General features: G+C 54.3%; 2 protein-coding genes across 2 annotated transcripts in view; one reads left to right on the plus strand and one right to left on the minus strand.

Annotated features, from left to right (window-relative positions):
* The window catches only part of LOC105473699 (spectrin beta, erythrocytic), a 79,096-nt gene extending 61,335 nt beyond the window's left edge, over positions 1 to 17,761 (plus strand). Inside the window, exons 32-35 of the mRNA XM_011727630.3 lie at positions 10,316 to 10,572; positions 13,920 to 14,093; positions 14,381 to 14,423; positions 14,601 to 17,761. Of these exons, the coding sequence (XP_011725932.2) occupies positions 10,316 to 10,572; positions 13,920 to 14,093; positions 14,381 to 14,423; positions 14,601 to 14,768 (642 nt within the window). The 3' untranslated portion in view covers positions 14,769 to 17,761. The remainder of the gene's footprint in view (positions 1 to 10,315; positions 10,573 to 13,919; positions 14,094 to 14,380; positions 14,424 to 14,600) is intronic.
* A 1,938-nt stretch (positions 17,762 to 19,699) lies between these two features.
* The window catches only part of LOC105473700 (pleckstrin homology and RhoGEF domain containing G3), a 72,945-nt gene continuing 65,047 nt past the window's right edge, over positions 19,700 to 27,597 (minus strand). The window contains 10 exon segments of the mRNA XM_011727643.3: positions 19,700 to 21,062; positions 21,582 to 21,638; positions 21,641 to 21,925; positions 21,928 to 21,984; positions 21,987 to 22,019; positions 22,022 to 22,178; positions 22,180 to 22,998; positions 25,194 to 25,307; positions 26,672 to 26,691; positions 27,144 to 27,182. Of these exon segments, the coding sequence (XP_011725945.2) occupies positions 20,341 to 21,062; positions 21,582 to 21,638; positions 21,641 to 21,925; positions 21,928 to 21,984; positions 21,987 to 22,019; positions 22,022 to 22,178; positions 22,180 to 22,998; positions 25,194 to 25,307; positions 26,672 to 26,691; positions 27,144 to 27,182 (2,303 nt within the window). The 3' untranslated portion in view covers positions 19,700 to 20,340.

Below are 27,597 nucleotides of genomic sequence, written 5' to 3' on the forward strand. Positions count from 1 at the left end.
CCCTTCACAGAACCGCAGGCCTCTCCCAGGGAGCAATGACCAATGGCTGCGCCTCCCCTCTGGGATAGGCCTGGGGGACGGTGGCTCTCCTGCTGGTCCTCTGTGTGTGGTCTGGTGTCAGTGCCCTATAGAATAGATCCATGCGGTGTTGCTTCATGTACAACCCCTCACTGTGCATGTCGGCTTCCTGCTGGGGGGAACTGATGGGAGTGGACCAGGCACCCCTGCTCCTGTCTGGACAGCTGCACACCACAGGGCGGCACCCCTCCCCAGTCCTACCCTTCCCTGTGTGTGTGTGCACATGGTGACTGGAGCTGCCATCCCACACATCAGCCTCTTTCTCAAGCACATCACTGCACGGTCCCACCACCTTCCCTCACCTCTTGCCTTTTCACATTAGAGCGTGTTCTGGTAAAGGCCAATACGTTCATAAAGGTAAGTGCATAGGAGGCCAGGCAGAAGAAACGAGACCTCACTCACAAAAGACAAAACTGCTGGAGGGGAAGTCAGGACATCTGGGTTCTAGTCCTCAGTTCTGTTGGAAACTTCCTGCATGATTTTAGATAAACCACCTAATCCCCTGAGTCTCCATGCTCATATAAAGCCTTCTCTGGAGAATTACCGAAAGTCTGGAACATTCCTGTATGTCAGCAATTTAGCAAATTATAGGGAGGGGCTGGGAGAAGTAGTTTTCACCACTTTCCTCTTGCCTGGTGCTCAGTGCTATGGTACCCAGCTGGTCTCAGGTACCCACTGGTGTAAGACGGGAGATGGGAAAGAAGAAGTAAAGGGCTAGGGTGTTTGCCTTTGTCCCTGTGGGGGAGTAGAGGCGGGGCTGCACCTCTGCTACGGTCAGGATAGTGCCCTGAAGGAGGCCCAGGTCTGCCAGGAAACCCTCGGCAGTGAGCAGGCAGACCTGCTCAAGACTGAGCACCTCCCTTTCACCTGGGGCTGTGGCCCTGGGAAGGACTTGGGGGTCCTGCTGAGCATCCCCCACCTCCCGGGCTCAGGGTGCCTCAGAAGCGCCAGTGTAACATGTGTGGTGAGAGGCTGCTTTCTCCTGGGAGGGAAGGAGGCGGATTGCATGGAGAAGAAATGGTATTGAAGATGCTGCAAGTCCCCCCAGGCTAAAGGTCCCCAGTGCACAGCCCTGCGTATCTTCCTGTCCCTTGTGCCTGATTCTGGTTTTGGGAAGTGAAGCGGGAACTGCTCTGAGAACTCCCTCAGCAGGGCTGCGGTGACGCCATGTGTGACGTCCCTGAAAGGGATTGGTGCTCCTAATCGCCTTTGCTAGGGCTCACTGTGTGGGATAAACATACCCTGCCTGCCTCCAAGCCCCAAGGCTAGATCCAGGCTATAGTGCAGAGGGACCCCGGGATGCCAGGCCACTCCAGAAAGCAGCTGCTGGGTGCCCCTCATTATCAGCCTTCTCATCAGGAAGTCAGGGAAAGCTGTCTTCCCCAAAGGCAGCTCACAGATGCCCTTCTTGCGCGAGGCCTTCCAGCACCGCCTGTGCAGCCAGTGACCATGGAGAAAGGGCCTGAGCATCTCGCTAGGGCTGAACATGGAAGCTGAGACTCCTAGGTCCCTTGCTTCTCCATTCCCATAGAATTAAAGGTTTATGTGGCTTCAGGGAAGTAACCAGCACTTACGAACATGACGGGCTGAGCAGGTACTGGACTTGCAGCCAGGACCACCTCTTGGCCGGTGTCTGGCTGGCTAGCTCCAGCTGCTGCTGCCCCTTGGCAACCTGGGCACCTCCCCCAGCAGCAGCCTCCCTGGCAGGCAGCCAGGAGCTTTAATCAGCGGCCAGCGGTGGGGCTCTGACGTCCTTGGATGGAAGAGATGTGGGTGTGGAGACAGCAGCTGTGTTTCTTCTCGCCTGAACAAGCTCTCCCAGTCTTTCCTTCTCCTCCTGCTACTCTTTCAGACATTTTGCAGCGAATGCAAATCTTATGTTTGTTGGTAATGGGCAGACCCAGCTGGAAACAACGTCAGTTTTCCCCAAAACCTGGGCGTGTTCCTGTCTACCCAGTATGCCTGAGTCAGTGTGGCAGGGGTGTGTCTGCCTACACTCTGGCACTGCGCCTGTCTCCCTGGAGAAACCTGCTGTAGGCTCTTTCTGGACACCTGCCCGTTGCTGGGCATGTTCCTTTCTCTTTGCTGTGGTCAGATTTAATATTCCTGGCCCCTCTGCTCTAAAGACTCTTCCTAAATTCTTTCTTTCAGGCTGTGTTTCAGAACATCCTAGATACTGATGGCCTCAGGATGAGACTCAGTAAACATTGGAGGCATCTCAGAAATGGGTTTGAAGTGGACGACGTGACCACTGGGTGGCAGATATCGATGGGGGAGTCAGTGTCTTCTAGCTCTCTCTAGTCTTTCAAATGCTGAGTGGCTGGCTCAGGACCACTGAGCGACTAAGCAGTCATCAGCTCCTCCAGGGCAGGGACCTGAAGAGGTCACACAGGTGGTGGGCATGGTGAAGACAGCTCCTGAGGAAGCCTCATTCTCTTCTCACGCCCTGGTGACAGTGGACCAGGTTTCTCCTCCCCTGCACACTGCCATTCCCCTTCCCCTCCATTTGCTTTACCGGGTGCCCTTCTGCCCTACATCCCTTCCTGTCATCTTGGCCAGGCCCCCCAGTTGCCGTCTCAGACAGCTGGACTCTGGGGTGCAGTGTTGCACTGGACTGCTTTCCTACCCAACTTCTCATAAGAGCCCCTCCCCATCCCTTGGCCTGCAATCCAGGGGACTCCTCACCATGCATCCCAGCCTCAGCTCCCCGCCCTGGTTCTTTCCCCCTGTTCAGCAACAGCCTCTGCTTTCTCCTTTAAGGCATCTGTCTCTGCCTACCTTAAGTTGCCATCTCTTCATCTGTTTGGCTGCCCTCAGCTCAACAAACAATTTCTTTTTCTTTTCTTGCAAACAACTGTCTTCTGAACAGCCTTTCCAACCCACCCAGTGACAGCCCTTCTCACCCAGAGGACAAGAGCTGAGACATCAGACATTGGGCGAGGGCAACACTTCTTGGCTGCCTGCTCCCTGCACCCCACAGTCACCAGCACTCTTTGGTTGCCTAAGGCATCTAGCAGGGGGTCTTGTTTGGCCCCAAGCCCCTCTTCCAGCTCTGGCATGATTATGCTGCCTCTGTCAATCAGCCATGTGTTTTGCATAAGCCAAGGTCATCTCATTTAGACTGCAAACCCCATCGGACAGGTGCTTTCCTCTGGAGTGAGGATACAGGTCTCCCCTCTTGCAGCAGGATTTAGTAAGAACACAGAGTTTGGTGCCAGACAGACCTGCATCTTCAACGTTCTTCACTAATGTGTGACTATGGACAGGTCACTCATTCTTTATGACCCCCAGTTTCCCTCGTCTGTAACACGGGGGGTAATAACTACCTGCCTTGTAGAGAGGCTGGGAGGATTGGAAGAGACGATGTAGGTAGAGTAGCTGGTACCTAGTAGGTGATCATTTAAGTCCCTTCATTTTCCTCCATCCCCTACCTCAGTCCTTCATCTCTTAAAAGCATGTGAATTCTAACATGAATTCAGTCATGGCACGATGCATCCCATTGCTGCAGTCAGTCTGTTTCTGGGGTGCATCCTCAGGCCCTAGTTCTCATTGGCGTTACCTTTAGAGAGACCTTGTTGCCTGTGTTCTTTGCTTGTAAATGCATCCGGGTTCGCTGAGCATCTTCAGAACCTCTGAAAGACCCTGTGGTCCCCAGCCAGGTTGTGTTTCTCCTGGGAGCCTGAAGAGTTTGTCGTCTGTGTGCAGTCCCCTGCGCCACCTGCTGGCTGAGCTTGGACATACACCTTCACCTCCTTTGGCCCAGAGAAGACGTTTACCCATCTGCCCATGTCCCTGGCCTGTTTTGCACATCCTCTGTGGATACCCCAACCCCCTACCTCCCCCACCCAAGCCAGTTTCCTAGCAAGGCAGGACACTAAAAAGTCAAGCTTACACAGACTCCTGCTTGACTTTGCAAGACTGCAAAGACCCGGAGATGGTCATCCCCCACCCATTGGGAGCCTGTGGCCTCTCCATATTGGTTTGACTACAATCCTGTGAGGCCCCAAAAGGGCTGTGCCCTCTTTTCCACTGATCCCTGTCAACCAGCAACCGATGCTGCCTGTCCCCTGCCCTCCTTTGACATTACGATCCCACAGCCAGTACACACAGCTCAGACACTTCCCCCTGCCTATTCCCCAAACCAGAGGACTAAAGGTAGTGCCTTCCCTTATTCAGCCCGCTCCCCAAGTCTCTTTCACCTCCACTTATGGTCTAGACTCCCTTGCTGCCCCCAGCTGGACACCCAGAATTTCTTCCAAGCAGCAGACTCTCCTCCTTCAGAGTGTCCCCTGCTCTGGTGGGTGACAGCCCTCAGTGGTGCAGGTGGAATCTGCATCTTCCTGATGACCTGAGGACTCCAGCACAGCCCCTGCCTTACAGCAGAGTTGGAAGGGAATCTCAGATCAGCTCCACCATACGTGGCGCCTTTGGGTAGAACCTGCCGGTCCCTCAGTCACACCTCAGCCACATGAGTAGCCAGCATTGACTCTCCTGGTCCTTTCTGTCCCCAGATCCCACCTCCTGTCAGTCAAGGCAGTCCCCACCTAAGACCATGGCCTACTTACAGGGGGGCAGCCAGAGAACCCTCACCTCATCCCCTCTTATTAGCCCTAAGGCTCAGGGGAGGTGGGTCCGCCTGCCAAAGCACGCTGCTAGCCTGACCCAGGGCCCACAGTTGGCATGGGTGGATGGTTCAGCTGGTCAGCTGGAAGGTCCTTGATGGATCTGGCCTAGAAAGAGGCAGGGCTGAGCCAACAGGACCACAGGCCTCCCACTGCAGGTTCGCAGCCAGGGGCTCATGGGTGGGTCCCTGCCCAGCTACTTGGCTCCCTGCCTTCCTGCACCACCTGCGGTGCCCTTTCCAATTTGAGAGGCATTGTGTGGATAGGGAAGCAGGGCCATGGATTCTTGCCCCAGCTCTGCTACTAACTTGCTGTGTGCTCTAATCTCAGCCATCACTGAGCTTTTCCGGAACCCAGTTTTCCTATCTGAGATAGGAAGGGCTGAATCCCATGACCTCAAGGCCTCTTTCCAGCTCTAGAATTCTGAGAATCTCTTTTCTCACAGGAGCTTCATCTACCCCATCCCCAGCCTCCCCCACCGGCTTCCCTGATAAGGCCCCCATTGTTGATTCTACCTACATACCCTTCCCAGAGGAATGGCTAGAAATAAAAGGCCCCAGAGAAATTCCTTATCTCTTATGAATTGCAAAAGATCTTTACATACACACTCACATGCTTGCAGGGCTGTGTCAGGCTCCCACACCTCCCCTCCCCCAAGAAAGGAGCCTGCCAGCAGCATCTGGCCGTCCCTCCAGCCTGCTCTCTGTTGTTTGAGCACTTTCCCTGGGCAGATGGGAACCCCAAGAGTAACTTTTTTAAAAATGGTCCTGCTTCAGAAAAGGATTTGACCTCTTGGATATGTATCTACATACAACCTTCCTCAAAGTCTTTTCTTGACAAAGCTGTGAGGTCTTTGTAAAATCCGCTTGTGAATTACCAGAGCCTTCCACTCAGCAGCACGCTGTTGTCTTGGGCCAGACCTGGGGACCACTGCTTTTGGCTTCTGGGGCCCCTCCACCTCAGTGCCCCACTCCAAGCATTGAGGCAGGGCCTCAGGCCACTTCTGCACTGCCCTAAAGGGGTGGGGCCTCAGGCCCTTCTGCACTGCTTACCTGTTCGCGTGGTTTCCCCTTCCTGTCTCAAGCCTCAGAATGTTCCAACCGAAAATGGCCGAGAAAGGAGGGGCTGAGGCCTTGCCTGCCAGTGGCTGAGATTCCCTTTCCCCATTTCTCAGTCCTGAGCATCCACTACTCCAGGAACAAGAGGGTTTTTGAGATCCTTACACTAGCCCCACAGGACACTGGCCACAATAATTGCTCAGCAAAGCCCCAGGGAGGCAGGGGTGGATAGGGAGGGGTGAAGGATCATAAGAGAGCCAACATTTACAGACATGACCTCACTTTTAAAGGCTGCAAACCACCTGTGAAGTAGGTCACGGGCTCACTCCCACTAACTGAGTCAGGAAGGTTCTCTCCCTTCCCCCAGATGGAATTCAAGGGACTCTCACTCCAGACCTGTCTGACCCAACACCTGGGAAGGGGTGGGCTTCTTATGAGGCCCTCTGCTGGTGGTCCCGGATGGGAGAGCAGGAAGAGGGCTGAGGGAAGGGGCCAGCTCCGTCTGAGAGCTCATTGGTGTCTCTGCTCACAGGGCCTTCTAGAAATCCCTGTCCTCCTTCTTCCCTCACCCCAGCCCCTCTTGGTTCCTCCTCCTTGTACCCCTCCAGGGAGTTGGCCAGACTCCTGGGAGCTGAGGAAGGGATGAAAGGATTGTCCCCAAAGCCTCTCCCCCGTCTTCTGTACCCACCTTCATTACACCCCACCTTTCTCACCTGTGTCCGCTCCCCTCTCCCAGAGAGGAAGGGAAGCCCTGCCAAAGCCCAGTTCCTTCATCTCTCACCCTCATTCTTGGCCTTGGCCTTCAGGGTGGAGAGGACAGGATGCATTTTAAATTGTCTCTACAGGAGCAGTCAGGAACGCCAAATAAATCTTTGCATACATTGGAAACTCCCATTTTCCAAAGCCAACCTGTGCCCTGGTCATATAAGTTTTGATTGCACTGGCATGGCCTCTGAATGTCCCTGCCAAGGAATGTAGGCCAGGCACCCATTAAGAGGAAACAGAAGAAAGATGGGATTAAGTTGGGAGTCAGCCCTGGCAAAGTCCATCTCTATTTTCAGAGGACAGTTTTCTAAAGGGAGGAAAATGGAATGGAAGTATAGGAAGAAAATGTGGACACAGAGGTCTCTAGCAAAACCAGTCCCAGGAGAGCAGAGCCTGGGTGAGAGGGGCGAACATGGCTGAGAGGGTCTGGCAAGCTTCCCTCCCTATATCTGCCGTGGCTGCTTCTCTGAGACCCAAGGGCAGGGAGAGCACTGATGGTAGCAGGAGCAACAGTGCAGCCCATGTCCCCTCCTCTGGAACCTACTCCCACCCCTCTTGGAGGAAAAGCAGGCCCTCCCCAGATGCATACCCAAGTCAGAGTGCAGGATCCACAGAAGGACCCCAATCCAGGCTTCCAGTCCCATCCCTGCCTCTCCTGCTCTTCCTCCCTGCTACGGTGATCCAGGCAGTGCTTTTGGGCCTCCAGATCCTTATGGTCAATGCTGGCTCATTGCAAACAGTCTAGGGTCCAAAGGCTGCCAGATGCATAGAGAGAAGAGTGGCCTGCCCACAACCCTCAGGGGCCACTAAGGTGGGAAAAGATGAACACCATAAAGGTGGGATAAAAGCTCAGGTCTGTCCATTTTGGGAGTGCATGTTCCAAACCGCCTCCTATACCTGTTAACCTTGTTGTTACCAGGAAATGCGGAGTCCTCAATTCTTGGTCTTACTTGGAAGAATTCAGCCAAGAGACCAAGTAGTAATGTAAGCAAAATGTTTATGAAGGAAAATAAAGAGCAGCGATTTTATTTGTTTATTTATTTATTTATTTTGTGACAGAGCCTCACTCTGTCTCCCAGGCTGGACTGCAGTGGTGTGATCTCAGCTCACTGACTGCAACCTCTGCCTCCCGGGTTCAAGTGATTCTCCTGCCTCAGCCTCCCAAGTAGCTGGGACTACAGGCACGTGCCACAACGCCCAGCTAATTTATTGTATTTTTAGTAGAGACGGGGTTTCACTGTGTTAGCCAGGATGGTCTCCATCTCCTGACCTCGTGATCCGCCTGCCTCGGCCTCCCAAAGTTCTGGGATTACAGGCGTGAGCCACTGCGCCCGGCCTGGGAGTTTATTGAAGTAGACTCCAAGAGAGGAACCAGTGGGTCTGCTTGGGAAGCAGCAGTATTCAGAGCAAGAGTGAGGTAGCAGCAGAGACAGTACACTCTGAAAGATGAGGCAGAGCAGGCTGCTCAGAAGATGACCCAGCAACTCGAGAGTTCTGTCTTGCGGTTTTTAAGTTCCTCCACACACTCTTTAAGTTCCTGCCTCTGTCTCAAGTCTCTCCCTTTGTCTAATTCCCTGCCTCTGTCTTATGTCTCCATCTTTTCGCCCCACCTAGTTCCTGCCCCAGGTTTGTGGGACTCCCCCTTACTGTCTGCTGATGAACCTGCAGGGGCGGGTGTCGGATACGAATCCTACCGAATGGTGACGTTGCTAATTACTGCCACTCCAGGAAGGGTGTATATTGGTATTTATTGCACCTGCATATCTCGTAGGAATTTCTCCTTTGCCTTCTTTCCCTCCTTAGCGTGCAGCTGGCTACATTCCCACAGGTTAACTGCAGAGTGAGTGGTGACTGGGCGTCTTAAGGGGTGTCTTGCGGCATTCCTTCCTGCATAGATATTTCCCCTCCTCTCTGCTCATATCTAGCGTGAATGTTTTGGGTGGTCTCCGGGGTGTGAGACTTTCCAGACCTCCCTTTCTCAGGGGCTCCCCCTCCTACTCATATCTATCTGCCTACTCTGACAGTATAACCTTGGGCAAGTCATCGACCTCTCTGAGCATTGGTTTTCTCATTATAGACCGAAAGCGTTAGACTAGGTCAGTGGTTTCCAAACTTTCCCAGTCACAAACCCCTTTCTTTAAATGAAATCTCACTGGAATCCTAACATGTAACCTGTTTACTGAACGGTCCTAATTTGATGAGATACAAACATGACCAGTTTTATCTTTCTTGCAACCACTGCCTTCCAGCGTCTCCACTGAGTCCCCCTTCCCATTCCTAAGGCCACCTCAGGCAGACCCTGGTCACTTTCAGTGGATAAAAAGTCTACCCAGTTGTTTCAGTTTAAAGCTTCAATCTGATGTCCAACATGGGGCCCACATCCTCCCATCCTCTATCCCCTGTTTCGGGTTTGCCCCATGGTCTGAAGAACCCAGACCAGGGAGAACATGGTTTGCTCTCTCCTGGCTCCTTCCCGCTCCTCCCCTGCACTCTTCTGGACCTCTGTCTTCAGTTGTCGGGGCGGGGAGGAGGGAGCAGAAAAAGGACTTCCTTTTCTTACCTCCTGGCTAAAGATGTCCTTGGTGCTTCAGGCATCCAGCTGCTTGGGGGCCTTCCTACCTCTTGCTGAAAGGTGTTTAGCAGTCAGGCCTTTGGGACTGGGTCCTGGCCAGATGGCTCCAGCAAGGCTGCCTTCCTTGGTGCTCACTTGGCACGGAGGAGATCCACCCGTTCTTGTCCCACCTGGCAATGGGAAGCCGCTCCCTGCTGCCCCAACAGGCAAAAGGGCAGATCAGCAAGGTCTAGCATAAGGAGACACCCAGCCAGGGAATGGCAGGTCAGCTTCCCTTCTCGTGGGCACCTGTACGTCACACAGTGAGTGGCACCATTGGAGGCCCCGCCCTTGACTTGGGCAGGGGCCAGGGATCCCCAAGTCTCCACAGGGAGGTGCAGGGAGGTAAAGACCACAGAAGTTCCCCAAGGCAGTGCCTCCTTACGAGGGGAATTCTCAGCAGCTGCGCATTAGGTCCCATGAAATGCTCAGTAAGAAATACCAATGTGCCGACCCCCAGGCCAGTTAACTCAGCATCTTGAGATGGAGCCTGAGAGTGTTTCTTTTAAAAGCACCTGAGGTGATTGCGGAAGGCAGCCAGGGTTAGGAACCACTGCCCTGTCCAAAAAGTTCTCACCCAATGATGGAGAGAGGACCTGTTAGACCTGTTGGCCAGGGAGGGTCTGGGTTCTCCCTTTGTAAGGTGGCGGGGGCAGACTTGGGACCTGGTACCCTTAGTTTTAGGGCTTTAGGCACAATTTGAAGGTACCAGAAGAGTTCCCATTCAACATTCTACTACAAGTGGTTGTCGAACTTGTCTTAGCAGCAGAATTTTCCTCATATGAGTGTCTGGCTGCAGCAAGGGGAGGGGCCAGAGCTTTGCCAACAGCATTGGAACCTGCCCTCCCTCACACCCCTTTAATGAAATAATCACTCAGGCCTCTTTGGCTCACTCTGAGAACCTTCCGTTGCTATGTTACATTGGAGAGAGGGGGCCACCGTGCAGCTCTCTGAAGGAAGAATGGGTGGAAATGGAGCCAGAAGCACAGGCAGAGTAGAGAAGCAAGTGGGCACCCATAGCAGGTTGTGGGAGAACCAGGGTGAGCCAGGAGGTGGGAGTAGAAAGGAAGTAGGCTTGGGAGTGCGGGGAGGGTGGCTGCTGACCTCCCAGTTTTGCTGAGAACAGCCATCTCTAGGCCAGAGTCCTCAGAAAGGTGTGCTCCTCCCTATGCCCTGAGCAGGGGGAAGAAGAGGGAACGTGGCCTCAGAACCTGCAGCAGCCACCACCGCCGGGGCAGCACGAGGATGGGCAGAAATCTGCTGGGGACGAGAGACCCGCCACGGAGCCCCTCTTTAAGGTCCTAGATACGCCTCTGAGCGAGGGTGATGAGCCTGCAACGCTGCTAGCCCCGCGGGACCATGGGCACAGTGTGCAGATGGAAGGCTACCTGGGCCGCAAGCACGACCTGGAGGGGCCCAACAAGAAGGCTTCCAACAGGTGAGCACGGGAGAGGCTGCTGGCTGAGGGGAGGTTGGACAGCTCCCAGGGATCTCTCTGCCAGCAGAGCCTCTGCCTCGGCCTGTGAGAGCTCCTGGGCACCCCCTCTGGGCCAGCCCCAAGGGCTACTTGGCATGATGGGAAAGCTCATCTCCAGTTCTGGTCCTGAGTTCAAATCTTATGTCTTCATGCAAGTTACTCAACCTCTTTAAATCGGTTTCCCCATTTGGAAGGAGAGGATGATGAGAACAGTATGTCTTTTCACTACAGATACTGTTCCTGGCACACAGTAGGTGAACACACTTGGTGAACACTAGCTATTATTATCCTGTTATCCCAGGGCTAGGGATAGGTAGCTCTAAAGGTTAGGTAGGTCTTGGCACTAACAACATCCTTGTTCGAGCCCCACTTTTTACCATTCTAGGCCTCAGTGTCCTCAGCTGTAAAATGGGAGTGATGGGGATAGGGCATGGCCTATTGCCTCCCAGAGGTCCCTTCCAGTGCTGTCATTTGGTGACTCTATGACCCCAAGGAACTGACTCAAAGGCTGTGTCCTTTCCTGACCCTGAAACAGTCATGCCCTTGGGTTTGGTCTATCTAGGGCTGTCTCTGTCTGGGGCCCCTGGGGGCCTCCTCTTTCTAGCAGCCGTCCAGGGTCCCAGGAAAATAGGGCAGCACCAGGAGGTTGAAGCCAGCCGCATTCCCAGGGACAGCTGGCAGCATGAGCATGCAGAGTGTATCTGGGGGACTCACGAAAGGGATTCCAAATTCCAAAAAGGAACCATTTGGGGGCCCAGTTGCCCTGAAAAGGTTTATTTGTTGCTTAAATGGACAGTCTACCCGGAAAAGAGAAACTAACATTTACTGAGCACCTACTATATGCTAGGCATTATGTTAGGACTGATAACATCTTCGCAACAATCCTGTGACATTGATGTTTCTCTTTTCCGTGGGGAAAACAGAGTCTCAGAAAGGTTAAGTCATTTGTTCAAGGCAAGCTCTTTCTCCAAAGACCCAGTTCCTTCTTAGTAACTGCCTTTCTGCTAGAGGAAAGATCCCTGAGCGCGGAGTGAGAAATGGGGCTTCATAAAATGGCTTTTCAGCCAGCTTTGCATGGTCAGTTTCTCTCTCTGACCTTCCGGAACTTCCTCCCTATGTGCTCTACTAGTTTCCCCACCTTCCTGCCCTCAAAAGTAAGGGGGGAGAAGAGGGAGAGGAGAAGATGGGGACAGAGGAGGATGAAGAGGAGGAGGAAACAGAGTCTGTTACTGTAGAAATGTAGCAACATGCTTCCCATGTGTGAATGAAGAGGCTCGGGCCAGCCCACCTCTTCAGTTATGAATTTGATGCTCTCACCAAACATGCCAGTTGACGTGAGCCCAATTTGTTTTTTTGTTTGTTCGTTTTTTTTTTTTTAGACAGAGTCTCACTCTGTCACCCTGGCTCGAGTGAAGTGGCTCAATATTGGCTCACTGCAACCCCCGCCTCCCAGGTTCAAGTGATTCTTCTGCCACAGCCTCCTGAGTAGCGGGGATTACAGGCATGTGCCACCACACCTGGCTAATTTGTATTTTTATTTTGTTTTGTTTTGGGGTTTTTTTGGTATTTTTAGTAGAGACAGGGTTTTACCATGTTGGTCAGTCTGGTCTCGAACTCATGACCTCGTGATCCGCCCACCTCAGCCTTCCAAAGTGCTGGGATTATAGGCGTGAGCCACCTCGCCTGGCTGACATGAGCCCTATTTGTAAAATTTGCTCCTTTAAAAAGTTTAGTATGCTTGGCACATCTCATCAAAACAAAAAACAATCACCGACACAAAAACCTGTTCATTCCTTCACAGTTCTGTAGTGAGAATCAAATACGCTAATGGATGTAGAAATACTTCAAAAGTTAATTTTTTACTGTTGGTCTTAAAACGTAATAGTTCCACTTCTGTAAGTGTACTTCAAGGTAAGATCAGAATTACAGGCACAGATTTATGTGTAAGAATGTTCATCACATTGCTATTTAAATTATGGACAAATTTTCCAGTATTATAAGGTTCATCAATAAAGGGATTGTGATAGGTTTCCACATAGCTACTCAAAATTATTTTAAGAAATATTTGAGGATATGGGCCAGGCGTGGTGGCTCAGGACTGTAATCCCAGCACGTTGGGAGGCCGAGGCAGGTGGATCACCTGAGGTCAGGAGTTCAAAACCAGCCTGGCCAATGTGGTGAAACCCCATCTCTACTAAAAATACAAAAATTAGCCGTGGCTTGTGCCTGTAGTCCCAGCTACTCGGGAGGCTGAGGCAAGAAAATCGCTTGAACCTGGGAGGTATAGGTTGCAGTGAGCTGAGATCGGGCTACTGCATTCCAGCCTGAGTGACAGAGGCTCAGCCTAAAAATATATATATAATATATAAATATTATATATGTTTATATTATATATTATATTTATATATTATATATAACATTTATATATTATATTACATTTATAATATATACATATTACATATATAACATTTATATATACATATATACATATATTATACATGTGTATGTGCATACACATATGTATATATACACATATATACATGTATATATGCATACACATATGTATATATACACATATATACATGTATATATGCATACACATATGTATATATACACACATATATAACATATATATTTAATATATATTTATATATTATATATAAATTTTTTATTTTTTTTTTTGACACGGAGTCTCATCTCTGTCACCCAGGCTGAAGTGCAGTGTCGGGATCTCAGCTCACTGCAACCTCCACCTCCCGGGTTCAAGCGATTCTCCTGTCTCAGTCTCCTGAGTAGCTGGGACTGCAGGCATGCACCAGCAAGCCCGGCTAATTTTTGTATTTTCAGTAGAGATGGGGTTTTACAATGTTTGCCAGGCTGGTCTCGAACTCCTGACCTCAGGCAATCCGCCCGCCTTGGCTTCCCAAAGTGCTGGGATTACAAGTGTGAGCCATCGTGCCCGGCAAAAAAAGAAATATTTGAGGATATGGAGAAATACTCATGATTTAGTGTTATGCTTAGAAACAGGATATAAAATTGAATATATACATAAAGTTTTAGCTATCTGTGAATAGCAAAAAAAAAAAAAAAAAATGAAAATGTGAAGACTAGAAGGAACACATAAAATGTTAATAATAGCTAATTTTTTTGTAATGAAATTACATGCAGATGATTTTTTAACAATAAAACATGTTACTATGTATCAGAACAAACATGCTGTAATTTTGTTTTAATGGTGAAGCTATAGGAATTGACACCAGAGATGCCGTATCAGGATGCGGGTGACCTGCCTGTCTGCATCTTTGCAGGTCCTGGAACAACCTGTACTGTGTGCTCAGGAACAGTGAGTTAACCTTCTACAAGGATGCCAAGAACCTGGCCCTGGGGATGCCCTACCATGGGGAGGAACCCCTGGCCCTGAGACATGCCATCTGTGAGATTGCTGCCAACTACAAAAAGAAGAAGCATGTCTTTAAACTGAGGTGAGGCCTTCCTGGCCTTTGAAAGTTCAGGTTGATGGCTTGATTGGGCATTAGTGGCAGGGCAGAGGCCCTCTGTATGGGACCAGCTCCATGCCTGAGCTACTCCTCAGGGGTTTTTCAAATCAAAGAGGCTGATGGTCCAGACTTTGACCTCTCAGAAAGTGCTGGGCTGCCTGAGAGGGTTCTGGATCTTCGGCTCAGGGAATTGTGGCAGAGGCTGGGCCAGCCCTCTGCCCAGCGCCCCCTCCAAAGGTGTCTCCATGACAGGAAACCCTTTGTCCTCCTAGGCTGAGTAATGGCAGCGAGTGGCTCTTCCATGGCAAGGACGAGGTAAGCGCGGGCAGTCTAGCCCAGACCTGGCTAACAAAGGGGTAGGTGGAGGACCCCAGGCCGCTTGCCCTGGAGGCCCCCTCAGAAGGGGCAGTCCCAAGAGCCCCCCATTGTTGCCTGGCCCGCGAGGTGGGGGCTGTGGGCCTCCAGACTCCACCGTGACCCTCTGCCCCGCAGGAGGAGATGCTGTCCTGGCTGCAGGGCGTGAGCACCGCCATCAACGAGTCCCAGAGCATCCGCGTCAAGGCGCAGAGCCTGCCCCTGCCCTCCCTCTCCGGCCCCGACCCCAGCCTTGGCAAGAAGGACAAGGAGAAGAGATTCAGCTTCTTCCCCAAAAAGAAGTAGCGGCCGGAGGCCCCCGCGGGTGGGGCTGGCGGGCGCGGCAGAGTCGCAGAGACCTGGCGCCCCGGGCCTTGGCCTCCTCTCGCCGCCGCCCACCTGTCGAATCGAGTCGCGGGCCGGGCCCCCGGGCCCCACGCTGCACTGCAAAAGCTGCCTTCGCCCGCGCGTCCTGGGCCGACGCCCCCTCCATGCCCTCGCCCGCGCCGGCTCTGCTCCGGGGACAGGGGCTCCCAGCTCCTCTGGCGCCCTCGGGGCCTCCAGGCCTGGGGGCAGGAAACGGTTCTCTGAGGCACACGCCTTCCTCTCCCACCCTCCTCCTGAGCCGAGGGTGCGCAGGCCCCTTACCCCCAACCAAACAAAAAAAAAAAGAAAAAAAAAAAAAGATCTGGAGAAGGCTGATGGGGTTCCTCAAACGCTGCCCGTTCCTAAAGCAAGTCTTGCTTGGGGTCACCTCCCACCTGGTGGCAGCCAGGGAAAGGGGAAAGGAAGAGGGCACTGGAAATGCATAGCCAGCCACCTAGGGGCATGAGGAGACTTCAGGTGGCCCACAAAGCCCTAGCTCTGGGTCAGGGGCTGTGGGGGGCTGAGGGGACCAGACTGGGTGCAGGGCCTTGGGTGCTGCCAACCTCCTCCCCGCTGGGCTTCCGCAGAACTGGAACTCTCACCTCAGGGGCCACCACATCCCTCCTCTCTGCTTCTCCCCCCAGATCAAAGGGCACCCTCCACGGTTGGCAGGGCCTGGCTGAGTGCCTCCAGCACCCTTGTGCCACCACAGGCAGTCCCAGGAGGGGCAGCAAGGTCAGACCATTCCTCATTGAAAACTGTGGCTAGGGCACAGGGCTGTGATCTGAAGGAGTAGGTCACAACACTGCCTAAGGCTGTCCCTCTCAATGCTAGGACCCTCCCCCTACTCCCAGTGGCAGCCAAACCAGCAATATCCGACAGATGTAGGCCCCCTAGGGGACAGTGTGGGCCCCCGGATACAAGATGGATACCCCTGCAGTGAAGCATCCCAAAGCCAAATGTCCAATTGCATCCTGTCTGCAGCTGGGACTTCGGAAGGTACGGCTGGGCAGACAGCAAAGTTGATCACCTATCGTCTCGGGGTGGCAGATGCAGCCATGCCTTGACATCACCACCCTTGACAGCTACCCCTGCACAGTTGGGACAGATGTCGGGGCCAGAGCCATGAAGGTGTGGTACCCCTTGATCAGCTTCTCCAGAAGGTCTTGGCCCCAGGTCTTGGGTGGGGGGTGGGGGGGAGTGTCACATGAGTACAGAGGTCAAATATCTACCACCTTCCAGCCCTGAGCGCCAGAAGTTCTGCAACCTACGTCTTCAGGAATGACCTTCCCCTTGCTGCCCAGGTTATACTTCTGGAGGGAGAGAAAAGTCACTCCACAAGGATTTTCCCACCACTCTACTCTGAAAGCAACACAGTTCTGGCCCAGTATCTAACTAGGGTTAGGTCCAAGAGAGGAGTCAAGCAGGTGGGGTGCGGGTGGCAGCAGGCATTCTCCCCCAGGGAAACCACAGAAGTCCCCAGGGCCTGCAGGCAGTTTCTATCACTTTCCCTGTGTGAAGGACCTTAGTTCCATGGAGATGAAGGAGGTGAGGTTCAGGTAGAAGCCACAGGGGCAGGCATCCAGAATGAGGCCCCCTGAGGAACCCTGAGTGCTGACCAGTGCCAGCAGAAAGTTCCACCCTGTGGCCCTGACACTGTCAGGGAGACACCAACTGCAGCAGGCAGGAGCTACAGGAAGGAAGACGTCATCCAATGGAGCCTGATATCCCCAGGTTCCCGCCCTGGTGGGCAAGGTCTTCATTTGGCTTCAGTGCATATGATCCTATACAGGGAACCTAGTGTGTACCACTCACCAGCCTCTTTCTGTATCTGGGGAAACCAAGACAGTGAGATGACTGCACTCACCTAGCAATAAAGTAGGCCTTTGGTACACTTGCGGGCATGTCCTCTGGGGCAGAAAGCAGGTTCCTTGCTGAAGGGCAGATGGTGGCAAGCATCTCCCTCAACTGTTTCCCTGGGCCAGTCTTTAGGGAGCCAAGGGACAAGGGCCCACCCTCCCCCTTCCACGTGTGCCAAATCAGCACCTGAAGTGAGTCATTTCCAGCAAGCAACTCCACAGACCCAAGAAAAGAAGGACTCCAGTGGAAGAGCTAGCATCTCACCACCCCAGGTCCCCCGGGCTGGTCCAGGGCAGCCAGCTGCATGTGACCATTCTGTTGCCAGCTCCCCACACATCCCTCCTGTCACCCAGGCCCCAAGACATTCGACCAACTGGACTGAAACCGCAGGCATCCAGCTTTGGGAGGCCCTGTGCCACACAGGGCTAAGCTCTCCCAGTACCCTGGCAAGGTCTTTTTTTTTCTCTCCTTATTCTACTTTACAGTCTTTTCTTTGACAGTATTCCTAAACTAGGTTGACACAGCTCCAGTCCACACCAGCATACCAGGCTTCCTCCCCAGGGCAGTTTAGAGGAAGCTCCTTCCGGCCACGGGCAGGCGGTCCTCCTTCCCTCTCCTTCCCCTTTGTCCCGGCCTCAACTGACTGGCTATGGGAGGTGTGGAGGGTCCTTGGGCTTTCCTCCCCAGCCTGGCCTCCACTAGCACCCCTAACAGGAGGCCCGTGGAAGGCTCAGCCTCTCCTCCACATCCCTCCTCCTTCCTGCCTATCGGAGGCAACCAGGGTCCCCAAGGCCGACCCTGAATCCTCTTCCTTCCTTCATGGGAGGGGGGCAGGAATCCAGAGGAGGACGAAACCAGTGGGACCACATGGCTTGGTGGCTTGGACAAACAAGCTCAGGGAGGAAACGAGGAGGCGGCGGCTGCAGAGGAATGCAACCCTCTTGGGCACAGACCATGCAATCTGGGGCTGGCCCTGGGGCCAGCTGGGTCCTGTCCTCCACCTGCTCAACCGTGCTTCCACCAACCAGAGGAATCCCATTTACTAGTTTTTCTAATAAATCAATAATGCTCCATATTTCTCTCAGTTTCTTATTTGACTAGCCTCCTCTCCCTTTGAACTGGGTCTAAGAGGGCTGGCACCATGGAGACAGAGGGACAGCCAGACTCTCCAGCTTGTCCCTGGGAGCCTTATGGGGACGACTACAAGCACCCAGGTCCTGGGCTTCACCACAAACTCTGAGAAAAGCTTACTCATTCATGCATTTGATCAACTTGAAGGCCTGCTGTAGGGCAAAATCATTTCCGAGCAATGATCAGTCCAGGCCCCTCCCCACAGAACTCAGGACGGATCTCAGCACTCCTGGACCACAGAATCATCAGAATCTCTAAGCCTGGGATTCACCTCCAGAGGGCGGTTTCTGTTGGTCTAGGGAGATGGAATGTAAGCACCGTTTCCAAAAGGCTCCTCAGATGATTCCAATGGGCAGCCAGTGAGAACCACCGACCTGGTGCAAGGTTCCCAGGCATACCTAGATGGCTGTGTAAGGACTGCCTGGAGAAGGGGTTAACTACAACTTCCTGGGCCCCACCCTCTGAAGAGTCCCAGTTGGGTTCTTTAAGGGAAGATCAGAGGCTAGTGACAACCTCTCTTGAGCAGAAACAGCGAAGGGCAGAGGTAGCCCCTGGTCTGGCAGCTGCCCTGAATCTTCTGTGGTCATTCCACAGTCACTGGCTCCTGCCAGGCCAGTCTCAAGATATGATGCTGAGTAACCACAAGGGCACTGGACAATGTGAGGGTCAGGGAGGTGGAGGTTGCAGTGAGCCGAAATTGCATCACTGCACTCCAGCCTGGGTGACAGAGCAAGACTCCATTTCAAGCGGAGGAAAAAAAAGAATCTAGGTCCCTCTGATCTTCCCTTGACCTTGTTAGACTCAGCAGACCCATCTTCAGGTTGGGTCAGAAGGCCCACAGGGCCCTGGCCCAGCAGCCCCGCTGAACACTTGTCAGGCAGCTCTACCATCCAGGCCCTGCAGCGTCCACCTCCCAGGCCCCAGTCAGAAAAAAAAATTGAGCAAAATGAGGCCGGACCTCTGTGGAGAAAGGGCAGAAAACACAGCTGAAATAGGGAGGCATTCCTAACTCTTCTGAATCAAAGACACTTCTGAGAATGGATAAAAAGGGAGGAACCATCCCAGAAAAATGCACTAGTACTCCTCATCCAATGGTGCAGACACCTTTAGGACATTTCTAGTCTCCAAGTTTAGAATCCTTGCCTTCAGCCAGATACAGGGGCTCACCCCTGTAATCCCAGCACTTTGGGAGGCCGAGGTGGGTGGATCACCTGAGGTCTGAAGTTTGAGACCAGCCTGGTCAACATGGCAAAACCCCGTCTCTACTAAAAATACAAAAAATTAGCTGGGTGTGGTGGCTCGTGCCTATAGTCCCAGCGACTTGAGAGGCTGACACACAAGAATCGCTTGAACCTGGGAGGCGGAGGTTGCAGTGAGCCAAGATCACGCCATTGCACTCCAGCCTGGGTGACAGAATGAGACTCCATCTCTTTTAAAAAAAAAAAAAAAAAAAAAAGAATCCTTGCCTTCTAGGACGTTTCCTGGGAACTGGAGAGAAGTGCAAAAGGCACCAGATACTGGGAACTTCTGCTTATGAGAAAAACGGTCTACCTCACCACCTCCCTTTTTTTAGTCCAACTCTGGCCCTTGGGGAAAAGAGCAAAAGGCTGGCATGCAGGACTCCCTACCCTAGACAGGACAGCAGGCTGCTGCTTGACAGAGAAGCCCATGGGAGTCTAGGCAGCAGAGAGCAAGCTCCCAACCTCACATCCTCCTGCCCCACCTCCCCCACCAGTACCCAAGTGCCTTATGTTTCATGAGCTCAGGTGACCAATGAGTGTGGAAGGAACCACCTCCATGTCTCCATCTCCCTAAGACATCCCTGGCCCACGAATAACCTTCCCTACCCCAGCCAGGCCCAGGAAGGAGTTCACACATAGTGGGTTGGTCAGCAGTGGTTATTGCACCATTGGCAAATAATGAAATGTGTGTACATCAGCGACAACCACAGGGTCAGCGCAACAACCCTCAAAAGTACCTGAACTGCATCCACTTCATTCTTGACAGGAGGGGAATAAACAGAGGCCACATACTCACGCACGCGCACATCATACCACGGAATGGAAAGCAATAAATTATCGGCTTCATTCCTGCCTGGACCCTAAGAAAAGCCACAGTTACAGAGTAAAGCCTCTCCAGGCCACTGCCTGAGTCTCGCTGGGGGTGGGCTCCTCGGTCTGGCTGTGGCCATGGCCAGCCAACGCTGGAGGCCTGAGCAGAGCTTGCTCTCTGGGAAGAGGTGAGCTTCGATATTTGGCTTCTTACCAGAAAAGAACTATTTACAAGGGAAGCAGCCACACCAGCCTCACAGGTGAGTGGGAAGTTGTCTCGAGCCCCAGTGGATGGCACAGGCAGGAGACCCCTGCACACGGGAGCATCCTTCCCGAAGGGCAGAGGGGACAGACTTTCCGCCTGCCGGAGGGCCCTGGGCAGGGGCTCCATGAGCCCAGGCTTGAGGGGAAGGATGCCCAGATTCTTCCCCAACCTCCAACATGACTCCTCCCTCCCCCAGGAGTCAGCATCAACCAACAGAGTTCAAGGCCTGGAACTTCTCTCTGAGGTTTCTCACTCTACCCTGCTGGCTCGGGTCTGCCAGGTCCCTGGGACCTTCTTCCTTCAGCCGACACTCTGCAGACTGCTGGAAGTCCTGGCCCTGCCCCAGCAGGGCCCCCGGCGAGCTTGGTCCCTGACCACTGCTCTCCTCTAGCCCCGCCGTGGGGCCGGGAAGGGGTCCCTTCTCCATGACAATCACCCGCCGGTTGTCCTCAAGGGTGAGGTCTGCAGTGACATACAGGGTCTCGCCTCCGTCCTGCTTGCTCTGGGGCAGAGGCCCAGGGGATCGGGCAGCCTCTCCGCCTCCCCGGCCCCTCTTGGTGCTCAGGCTGCGGCAGCGGCCCACCCTGGCCGACAGAGGCGGCTCCACCATGTTCTCCGGCACCGAGTGGCTCCTGTTGACGGGTGGGCCACGGGGCCCGCCACCGCCTGCTCGGCGTGCCTCATCGCGGGAGGCGTACTTGGAGCAGAGCTCTCGGACGTCAGGCCAGCTGAAGGTCTCCGTGGGGCTGCGGGGGCTCCGGGCAGAGAGCCGGCCCCCAGGCGAGGTGGTCCTCTGGCTGACAGCAGACGGGTTGAAGGAGAAACGCTGTGGCGATGTCTCCCTAGCCGAGGAGGGCTTGGGAGGGCTGTGCTCCTGGGCCATCAGCTGCTCGTAGTCGAAGAGAGACAGCACTGGCTTCCTCTTACCTGTGAGGAGAGAGCAAGCTGCCTGAAGCACGGGGCGGGAGGGCAGAGCTGCAAGGGGGTCTCTGAGCAGGATCCAACTCACCTTCCAGGAAAGGCTGGTTGTTGGGGTTTGGGTGTGATGGGAAAATCTCATTTACCATCCACAGCCCCTTTCATGAAGGGCCATGGGAAGAATGAAGAGCAGTGGAAAGGGGTCAGGTAGTCAAAGGAAGAGGGGAGAGCTTCTGCTCCCATCCTGCTAAAGGAGGGGCCTGGGGCCATGCTTCCTCCAGAAGTCTCTGCTGGATGGGAAGGGCTGAAGCAGAGGGCGTCAAAAGGGCTTAACCAGGAGAGCAAGTTTGGCCTCAGAGCACTGGACTGGCCGCCAGGGCTCACCCTGTGCCCTTGGTGCCCAGGGTCTAGCTTCTCCCTTTTGGTAGAGCCTCCTTAGAGGTCACTTTCCCCGAGGAGCCAAGTGGCTCCTTATTGGCTCTGCAGTCCTAGGCTTGGGGAAGGGCCCACATGCCGCTCCTGTCATACCTTTGCCACCTAATGGCTCTCCAGCCTCTTCCTGTAGACAGGGCACAGTGGGGCTCTTCCGTTCCTCTCAGGGGCCGCCTTTTCCCACTGCAGTGGTGGCCTGGCCATCACTGGCTTGTTGCTCTTGATTCGGAGGCTGTACTAGGCGGGCCAGCTGTAGACCTTGTTCTTGACGCGCTCGCTCACGTGGCTGTCCATTACATGGGAGAGCTGCACGATGCGGGGGTGCAGTGGGACCACCAGCTCCCCCTGGGTACTGCTGCTCAGCTCCTTCACCAGCTCTTTCAGCTCCCGGGCCAGGTGGGCTGGACTGCGCCCCTCAGTGGGAGAGGAACTTTCCGGGAGGCAGTGGCTGACTCCTCCGTGATGGCTCCCAGCTCATGCTCCTCCAGATGACAGAGTGCTCATGCAGGTCAAAGCCATTGGCCTGGCCCTGGCTGGCCCCTTCCCAGGGCTCCCCCTAGAAGACTCCATTCCCTCCCAGATCTTCACAATTTCTGATGATGGGCGGAACTCAGCATCTGAGATGGGAGGTGGGTCCCCTTTGCCTGCCTGGCTTGGTCCTGGGAGCTCAAACAGGGCCCACGAAGTCGGCCGGAGAGCCCACCTGTCTCTTGCGCCCCACTGGAGGTACTGGCTCTGGGTCTGGCCGAGGAAGGCTGTTGAATCTGGAGACGGAGTTTCTTACCAGTCCTTTGGGGATGTAGGAGAGGCTCTCCCGGCGACGGACACTGAAGCCCGCATCGTGGTGTTCTGCATTTTCATAATAGCTCTTAATCTTGTCTAGCAACAGCCGGTCTCGGGTGGAGAGCGCTGATTCCTTCTTCTTGCAGGAAGACCAGTCGGGCTCCACTGGGCAGCCTGGGCTTGGGGACTCCATCCCATTGACAGAAGGGCTGTCCTCTGTGGCCCCCCCCACACTGATGTCCACTTCTGGGGAGAGCTGACAGCTGAGGGAGTCTGTGGCACTGCCACGCCGCGCCAGGCCCTTCTCACTGCCCTCCAGGCTGAGCACGCTGCTGCTCCGGCTGACCAGCCGTGGGCTCCCAAAGCCACTGGACTTGCTGTCCTCCTGTGCCACGCTGCTCCGCCGAGAGAAGCTGCTAACAAACCGCTCCGCAATGACACTGGCCTGGTCCAGCACGGAGGGTGGCAGAAGGCTTTCAGGCTCCTGGGCGGCACCCCCCATTTCTTCTTCCTCCTCACTGCTCAGGGCCTTAAGGTCCTCAGTGCTCTCAGCCGCCACGAAGCCCACCATGTCACCCGGGGGTTCCATCCCCAGAAGCCCCCGGTGGGCGTCAAGCGGTGTCTCCAGGACTTCTCCAGATTCTGTGTCTGAGGGCATCTCCTCGGCACTGGGCCCTTCCACAGCAGCAAATACCTCTTGCTCACTCCCAGCCTCAGGGTCCGGCTCAACCTGAAACATAGCAGAAAAGGCTCACATGAGTAAAAGCCTCCTTCATGGGACCTGGGGAACAAGGGAACAGCATGGCCTGCTCAAGGCCCAATGACAGGGACCTACAGTTTAGGACCCAAGGCAATCAGAATGAGCACAACTTAGGAGTAGGGCAATGGGTCCTTAGAGGAACATGACTGTGTCCTTTAGTCATCCTACAGTGGGGGTGGTGGGCCCATGTCCCCAAAACCAAGGAAAACACTAAGAATGCAGATGGTGCCGGATGGCGACACCTTGATGGCAGCCAGCCTGGGAACTACAGGGACGAGGTGGGAATACACAACAGTGGGTAGGGCATGGCCCCCGGTTCCCAGGGGCTGGTTCTCACAGCATCATGGAACCAGCATGGCTGATGGTGAGGCAGCTCGCCAAAGCCCTAGAGGCTCCTCACTTGGAGGTTCTAGGGTTCGAAACCCAGACCCGTGCAACATGAGAGGCCATTTCGTTTTCCTCAGGGGACGGGGCCTCCCACGTGGATGAGGGTCTAGAGAGCAACACAGCCACATGCTGGAATCCTATCAAGAGGGTGAGGACCTCTTGATTCCTCCCTGTTGGGAGGAATGCGGCTCCTCCCAACACCTGTGGGCCCAGCACAACTGCCTATGCCCAGGAAATGGGCAAGGAAGAAAGCAAACGTGAGAATTCCCTCTTGACCACCTTGATGGTAATTTGAACCACAGAACTGCTGATATATACAGCTTTCCAGAGCAGTCATTAGAGAGAGAAGAGCAAACACTAAATTCTAAGATCGGACCTAATTCCTTCTGTTCTAGTCTGGAATCTGCAGAGCACCCAGGATCTAGACCTGCACTGTTCAACATGGGAGCCATAGTCACTGTGGCTTTCCAAGCACGCGAAATGGGGTCAGGCCCAGTGGAAACCTGCTCTTGGGGTAAAATACACATCAGATTGCAAAGACTCTGTATAGAAAAAAGGGACAAAATATATCAGTAACTTTTTATGTTGATTACATGTTAGAATAATACTCTGCATACATTGGGTTAAATAAAATACACTACTAAAATTAATTTCATCTGCTTCTTTTAAATGTTTTAATGCGTGGTTCTCATTGTATTATTACTGGACACCCCCATTTGCTCTGGTCTGAATGTCTGCATATCCCTAAAATTGCCAGGTGGAGGCTAACACCCAGTGTGATGGGAATGAGAGGTGGGGCGTTTGGAAAATTAGGTCACGAGGACTCCATCCTCATGAATGGGGTCAGATCCCTTACAAAAGAGGCTCAAGAGAGCTTCGTTGCCCCTTTGCCATGTGAGGACACAGCAAGAAGCCACCATCTATGAAGCAGAGGGCGAGCCCTCACCAGTCTGCTGGCATCTTGACCTTAGAATTTCCAGCCTCCAAAACTGAGCAATAACTAAGCCACCCAGGCAGCAGTAAGGGATTTTGTTATAGCAGCTCAAGCTAAGACATCATGCTACATTCCTGTCCAGTATCATCCAGGCTTCTTAGTCCTGGCTGTGGGGTCCAACATGGGTCCAGGCCGTAGCTCACGATCGTTCCCTTATAACTTTGGGAAAGTAAAGGACGTTGCTTCCCACAACCCACAGACAGCATAGGGCAGCAGGAGGAGGAGAGTGGGCCTCTGAGTCCCAGCCCCAGGTCTGATCTCAGCCCCGCCCCTCAGGAGCTGCTCAGTGTTAGGCACGCCATCAACCACTCAGAGCCCTTTTCCTTCTAGAGCTGTTGTGGGAAGAGAAGGAAGAAATAACACATCAGTTACAGAGGACGTGTCCAACAGACATCAGTTCCCTACCCTTTGCCCAGGTGACCACAGGTGTGATTTCAATGTCTGGCATGCTGGCAGGGACAGGGCCTTATAACCCATACAAGGTGGCCTAACTAAGGGAGCCTAATACCTGGTTCATTTCCACTAGCTGTGTGCCCTTGACATGGGACTGCATCTGCCCAAAGGGGAGTCTTTTTCTAATTCATAGAAAGGGGTGGTCTGCTTACCAAACCATATACTCTAGGCCAAACAGACTTCATGCAGGGCTGAGAGTCCTGGGAGGTGGAGAATCTCTGTTCCCATGAGCCCAATGGGAAAGCCTATGCCTGAAAGCCCTATTTGCAGACTTGGAAATCTGCACTCCAAGTTCTTCCTGCTATCCCCATCCCACCTGCTGGTCGCTCACCTCTGGCAGGGAAGAAACGGACTCGAAGCTCATGCGCTTCTCAGCACTGGTTGGAGACGGACCACTGGGCCTTCTGCTGCTCCTGGAGCCTTCAGACTCCCTGCGCCCCTTTCCCTGCAGAGGTAGAGGTCAGTCATCAACTCCAAGACAACTGGAAGCTGATCCCTTCTGCATCCCAACACAGGCAGCGCCTCCCACGCCCCAAGGGGCTGGGCTGAGCTGAGAGCCAGTCTTGGGCCTGAGCCATTCCAGAGCCAACCTGAATGCCAGGCCTAGGGCTGCAGAAAGCCTTGTCAGGCATGCAGCTTCAGAAAACCTCGGCCCACCTTTCCGTCCAGACAAAGTGGACTTGACCTTTCCAGCTCCACTGTGTGCTAGCTTCTCCCTGCCCCCACCGCCCCACCCCACTTGTCATGCTTGTTGGGCGTTATAATGATAAGTGCCCAGTACTGGAACAGAGCATGCCAGGGGCTCACCAGGGTGTGACAGCGAGCGAGGGTGTTAAGTGCTGAGGGGAGGAGTAAAACTAGGGCAGGGTGGGGTGGGGAGGGCAGCAGAGGGGGCCCTTGGGTGGGCATGCACATCCCAGGGAGCATGCAAGGAGGAGGGGAGATCGAAGAGACACCTCACCATAGCGCCCCGGGAGAAAAGTAAAGCGTTGGCCCGATAGTGCCAGCAGTGGAGGGCGGCCAGCAGGGAGCTGGCAAAGTCAGCTACCTGCTCCGCCACCGCCAGGCTCTCCTCCTGCTCCTCCTCCTCCTCCTCTGAGCCTGGGGGCTTCGGCCCAGCCCCTTTCTCGTTGCCTTCATGCCCTGTCAGGTCCTCCAGAGAGACCTGAAAGGCCTGCTCTTCCTCCTCCTCCTCCTCCTCCTCCTCCACCACCTCCTCCTCTTCCTCTTCCTCCTCCTGGGCAGCCCCTTCAGCCTCTGGCTGCAGGCCCCGAGCACGAGAGGGCTGCCCAAAGTCCAGGAGGGTGCCAGCACTGCCTGCATGCTGTTCAGAGCACAAGACCCCCTCGTGACCAGCCTCTTGGGCAACCTCCTGTCCTCTTGCAGGCAGTTGTGGGTGGGGAGGCTTCACACAGAAAGCCACACCTAGATGCCCAACTCAGGTCTCCACTGGGGTCCAGGGAGGGGCGGGCGTTCTCATGTTGGAAAGGCTGTGACCTGGTCAAAAATTCAGAACCCAAAGAGGCCTGCCTACTTGTCTACCCTAGAGAGACGGAAATCTGAGCAGGTCCATGCTGGGCAGGCCCCCGCGGGGTGCTGTTCTAGGAAGAGGGTGCAAAAGGGCCCCCAGGGCAAGGCCCATGTCTTCTTCATCTCTGTGGCCCTATGCCACACAGCCTGGTACACAGTGGGTGCTCAGCAGGCATTTGTTGAATGAATGAAGACAATGAGGGCTGAAGGGGCCAGGGGCTGACCTGGGCAGTCCCACCCTCCTCTGTCAGCCAGTCCCCTCCTCCCACTGGCCTTTACCTTCATTCCTGCTGCTCGGGCTGCGGACATCACCACCGGGTCCCCAACACACCGGCGAGGGGCAGGGGAGGGGAAGAGATCAGTAAGCAGGAGAAAGACCTCTGGACAGCCCCCTGGGGAAGGCCTCACTGGGGGCTCCTGCTCCCAGAACCCTCACCTCGTCTCCTGTGCTTTCAAAAGAATGACTGACAGAGCAGGGGCCCAGGGGCCACAGAGCAGCGCAGGTCTGTGCCTGTTGCTCGGTTCTCATTGTTTCCAGAGAAAAGGGCATGAGGCCTGTGCATAGGGGAGAGCTCCAGCCCCTCTCCTCAGCCAGCCAGGGGCGAGGCCCTCTTCCAGGGGAGAACGGAGGCAGAGACCCTTCTACACTATTCTGACAATCCCCCACCCTCAGGTCAACCCCTAGGTTGTCGGCTGCTTCCCCTCCTCCTCCCCCCCTCTCTGGGAACAGCTGGCCACCTCACACACTCACCTTTCTCGTTGAGTTGCCTGAGCAGGTGTTTGGTTGGCTCTGAGGAGGAAAGCATGGGCAGAGTCAGCACGGGCCAGGAAACTGCCGTGCCTGGCTGGGTCCCAAGCTCACAGCGCCACCAGCCCATCACCAGCTCAAAGTCCACTCTGGCTTGCCCCCCTACAGTCATAGACCCCAGGGAGGCTGCCTTCCACAGTGTCGCCAAGCCCCTTGCACCTACGGACAGGGAGGCAGGCCCATCCATCTCCAGGACCCCCGCTGTGGCTGCCAGCCCTGCCGGAGCAGTACCACCCATGATGCAATGCATTAGCACACCTGGCCCAGGGCCCTCGTGCAGAAGCCATAGGGAGGGGACTGAGTTCCATGCTGCCCCCTTCAGACCAACTAGCAACATCTCTGGAGGCCGCTGGCTCCACCTCAAGCCCCTTGCCTCCCTGGCAATGAGAATATCAGC

Source organism: Macaca nemestrina, chromosome 7, assembly GCF_043159975.1.
Source record: "Macaca nemestrina isolate mMacNem1 chromosome 7, mMacNem.hap1, whole genome shotgun sequence".
Lineage (NCBI taxonomy): Eukaryota > Metazoa > Chordata > Mammalia > Primates > Cercopithecidae > Macaca > Macaca nemestrina.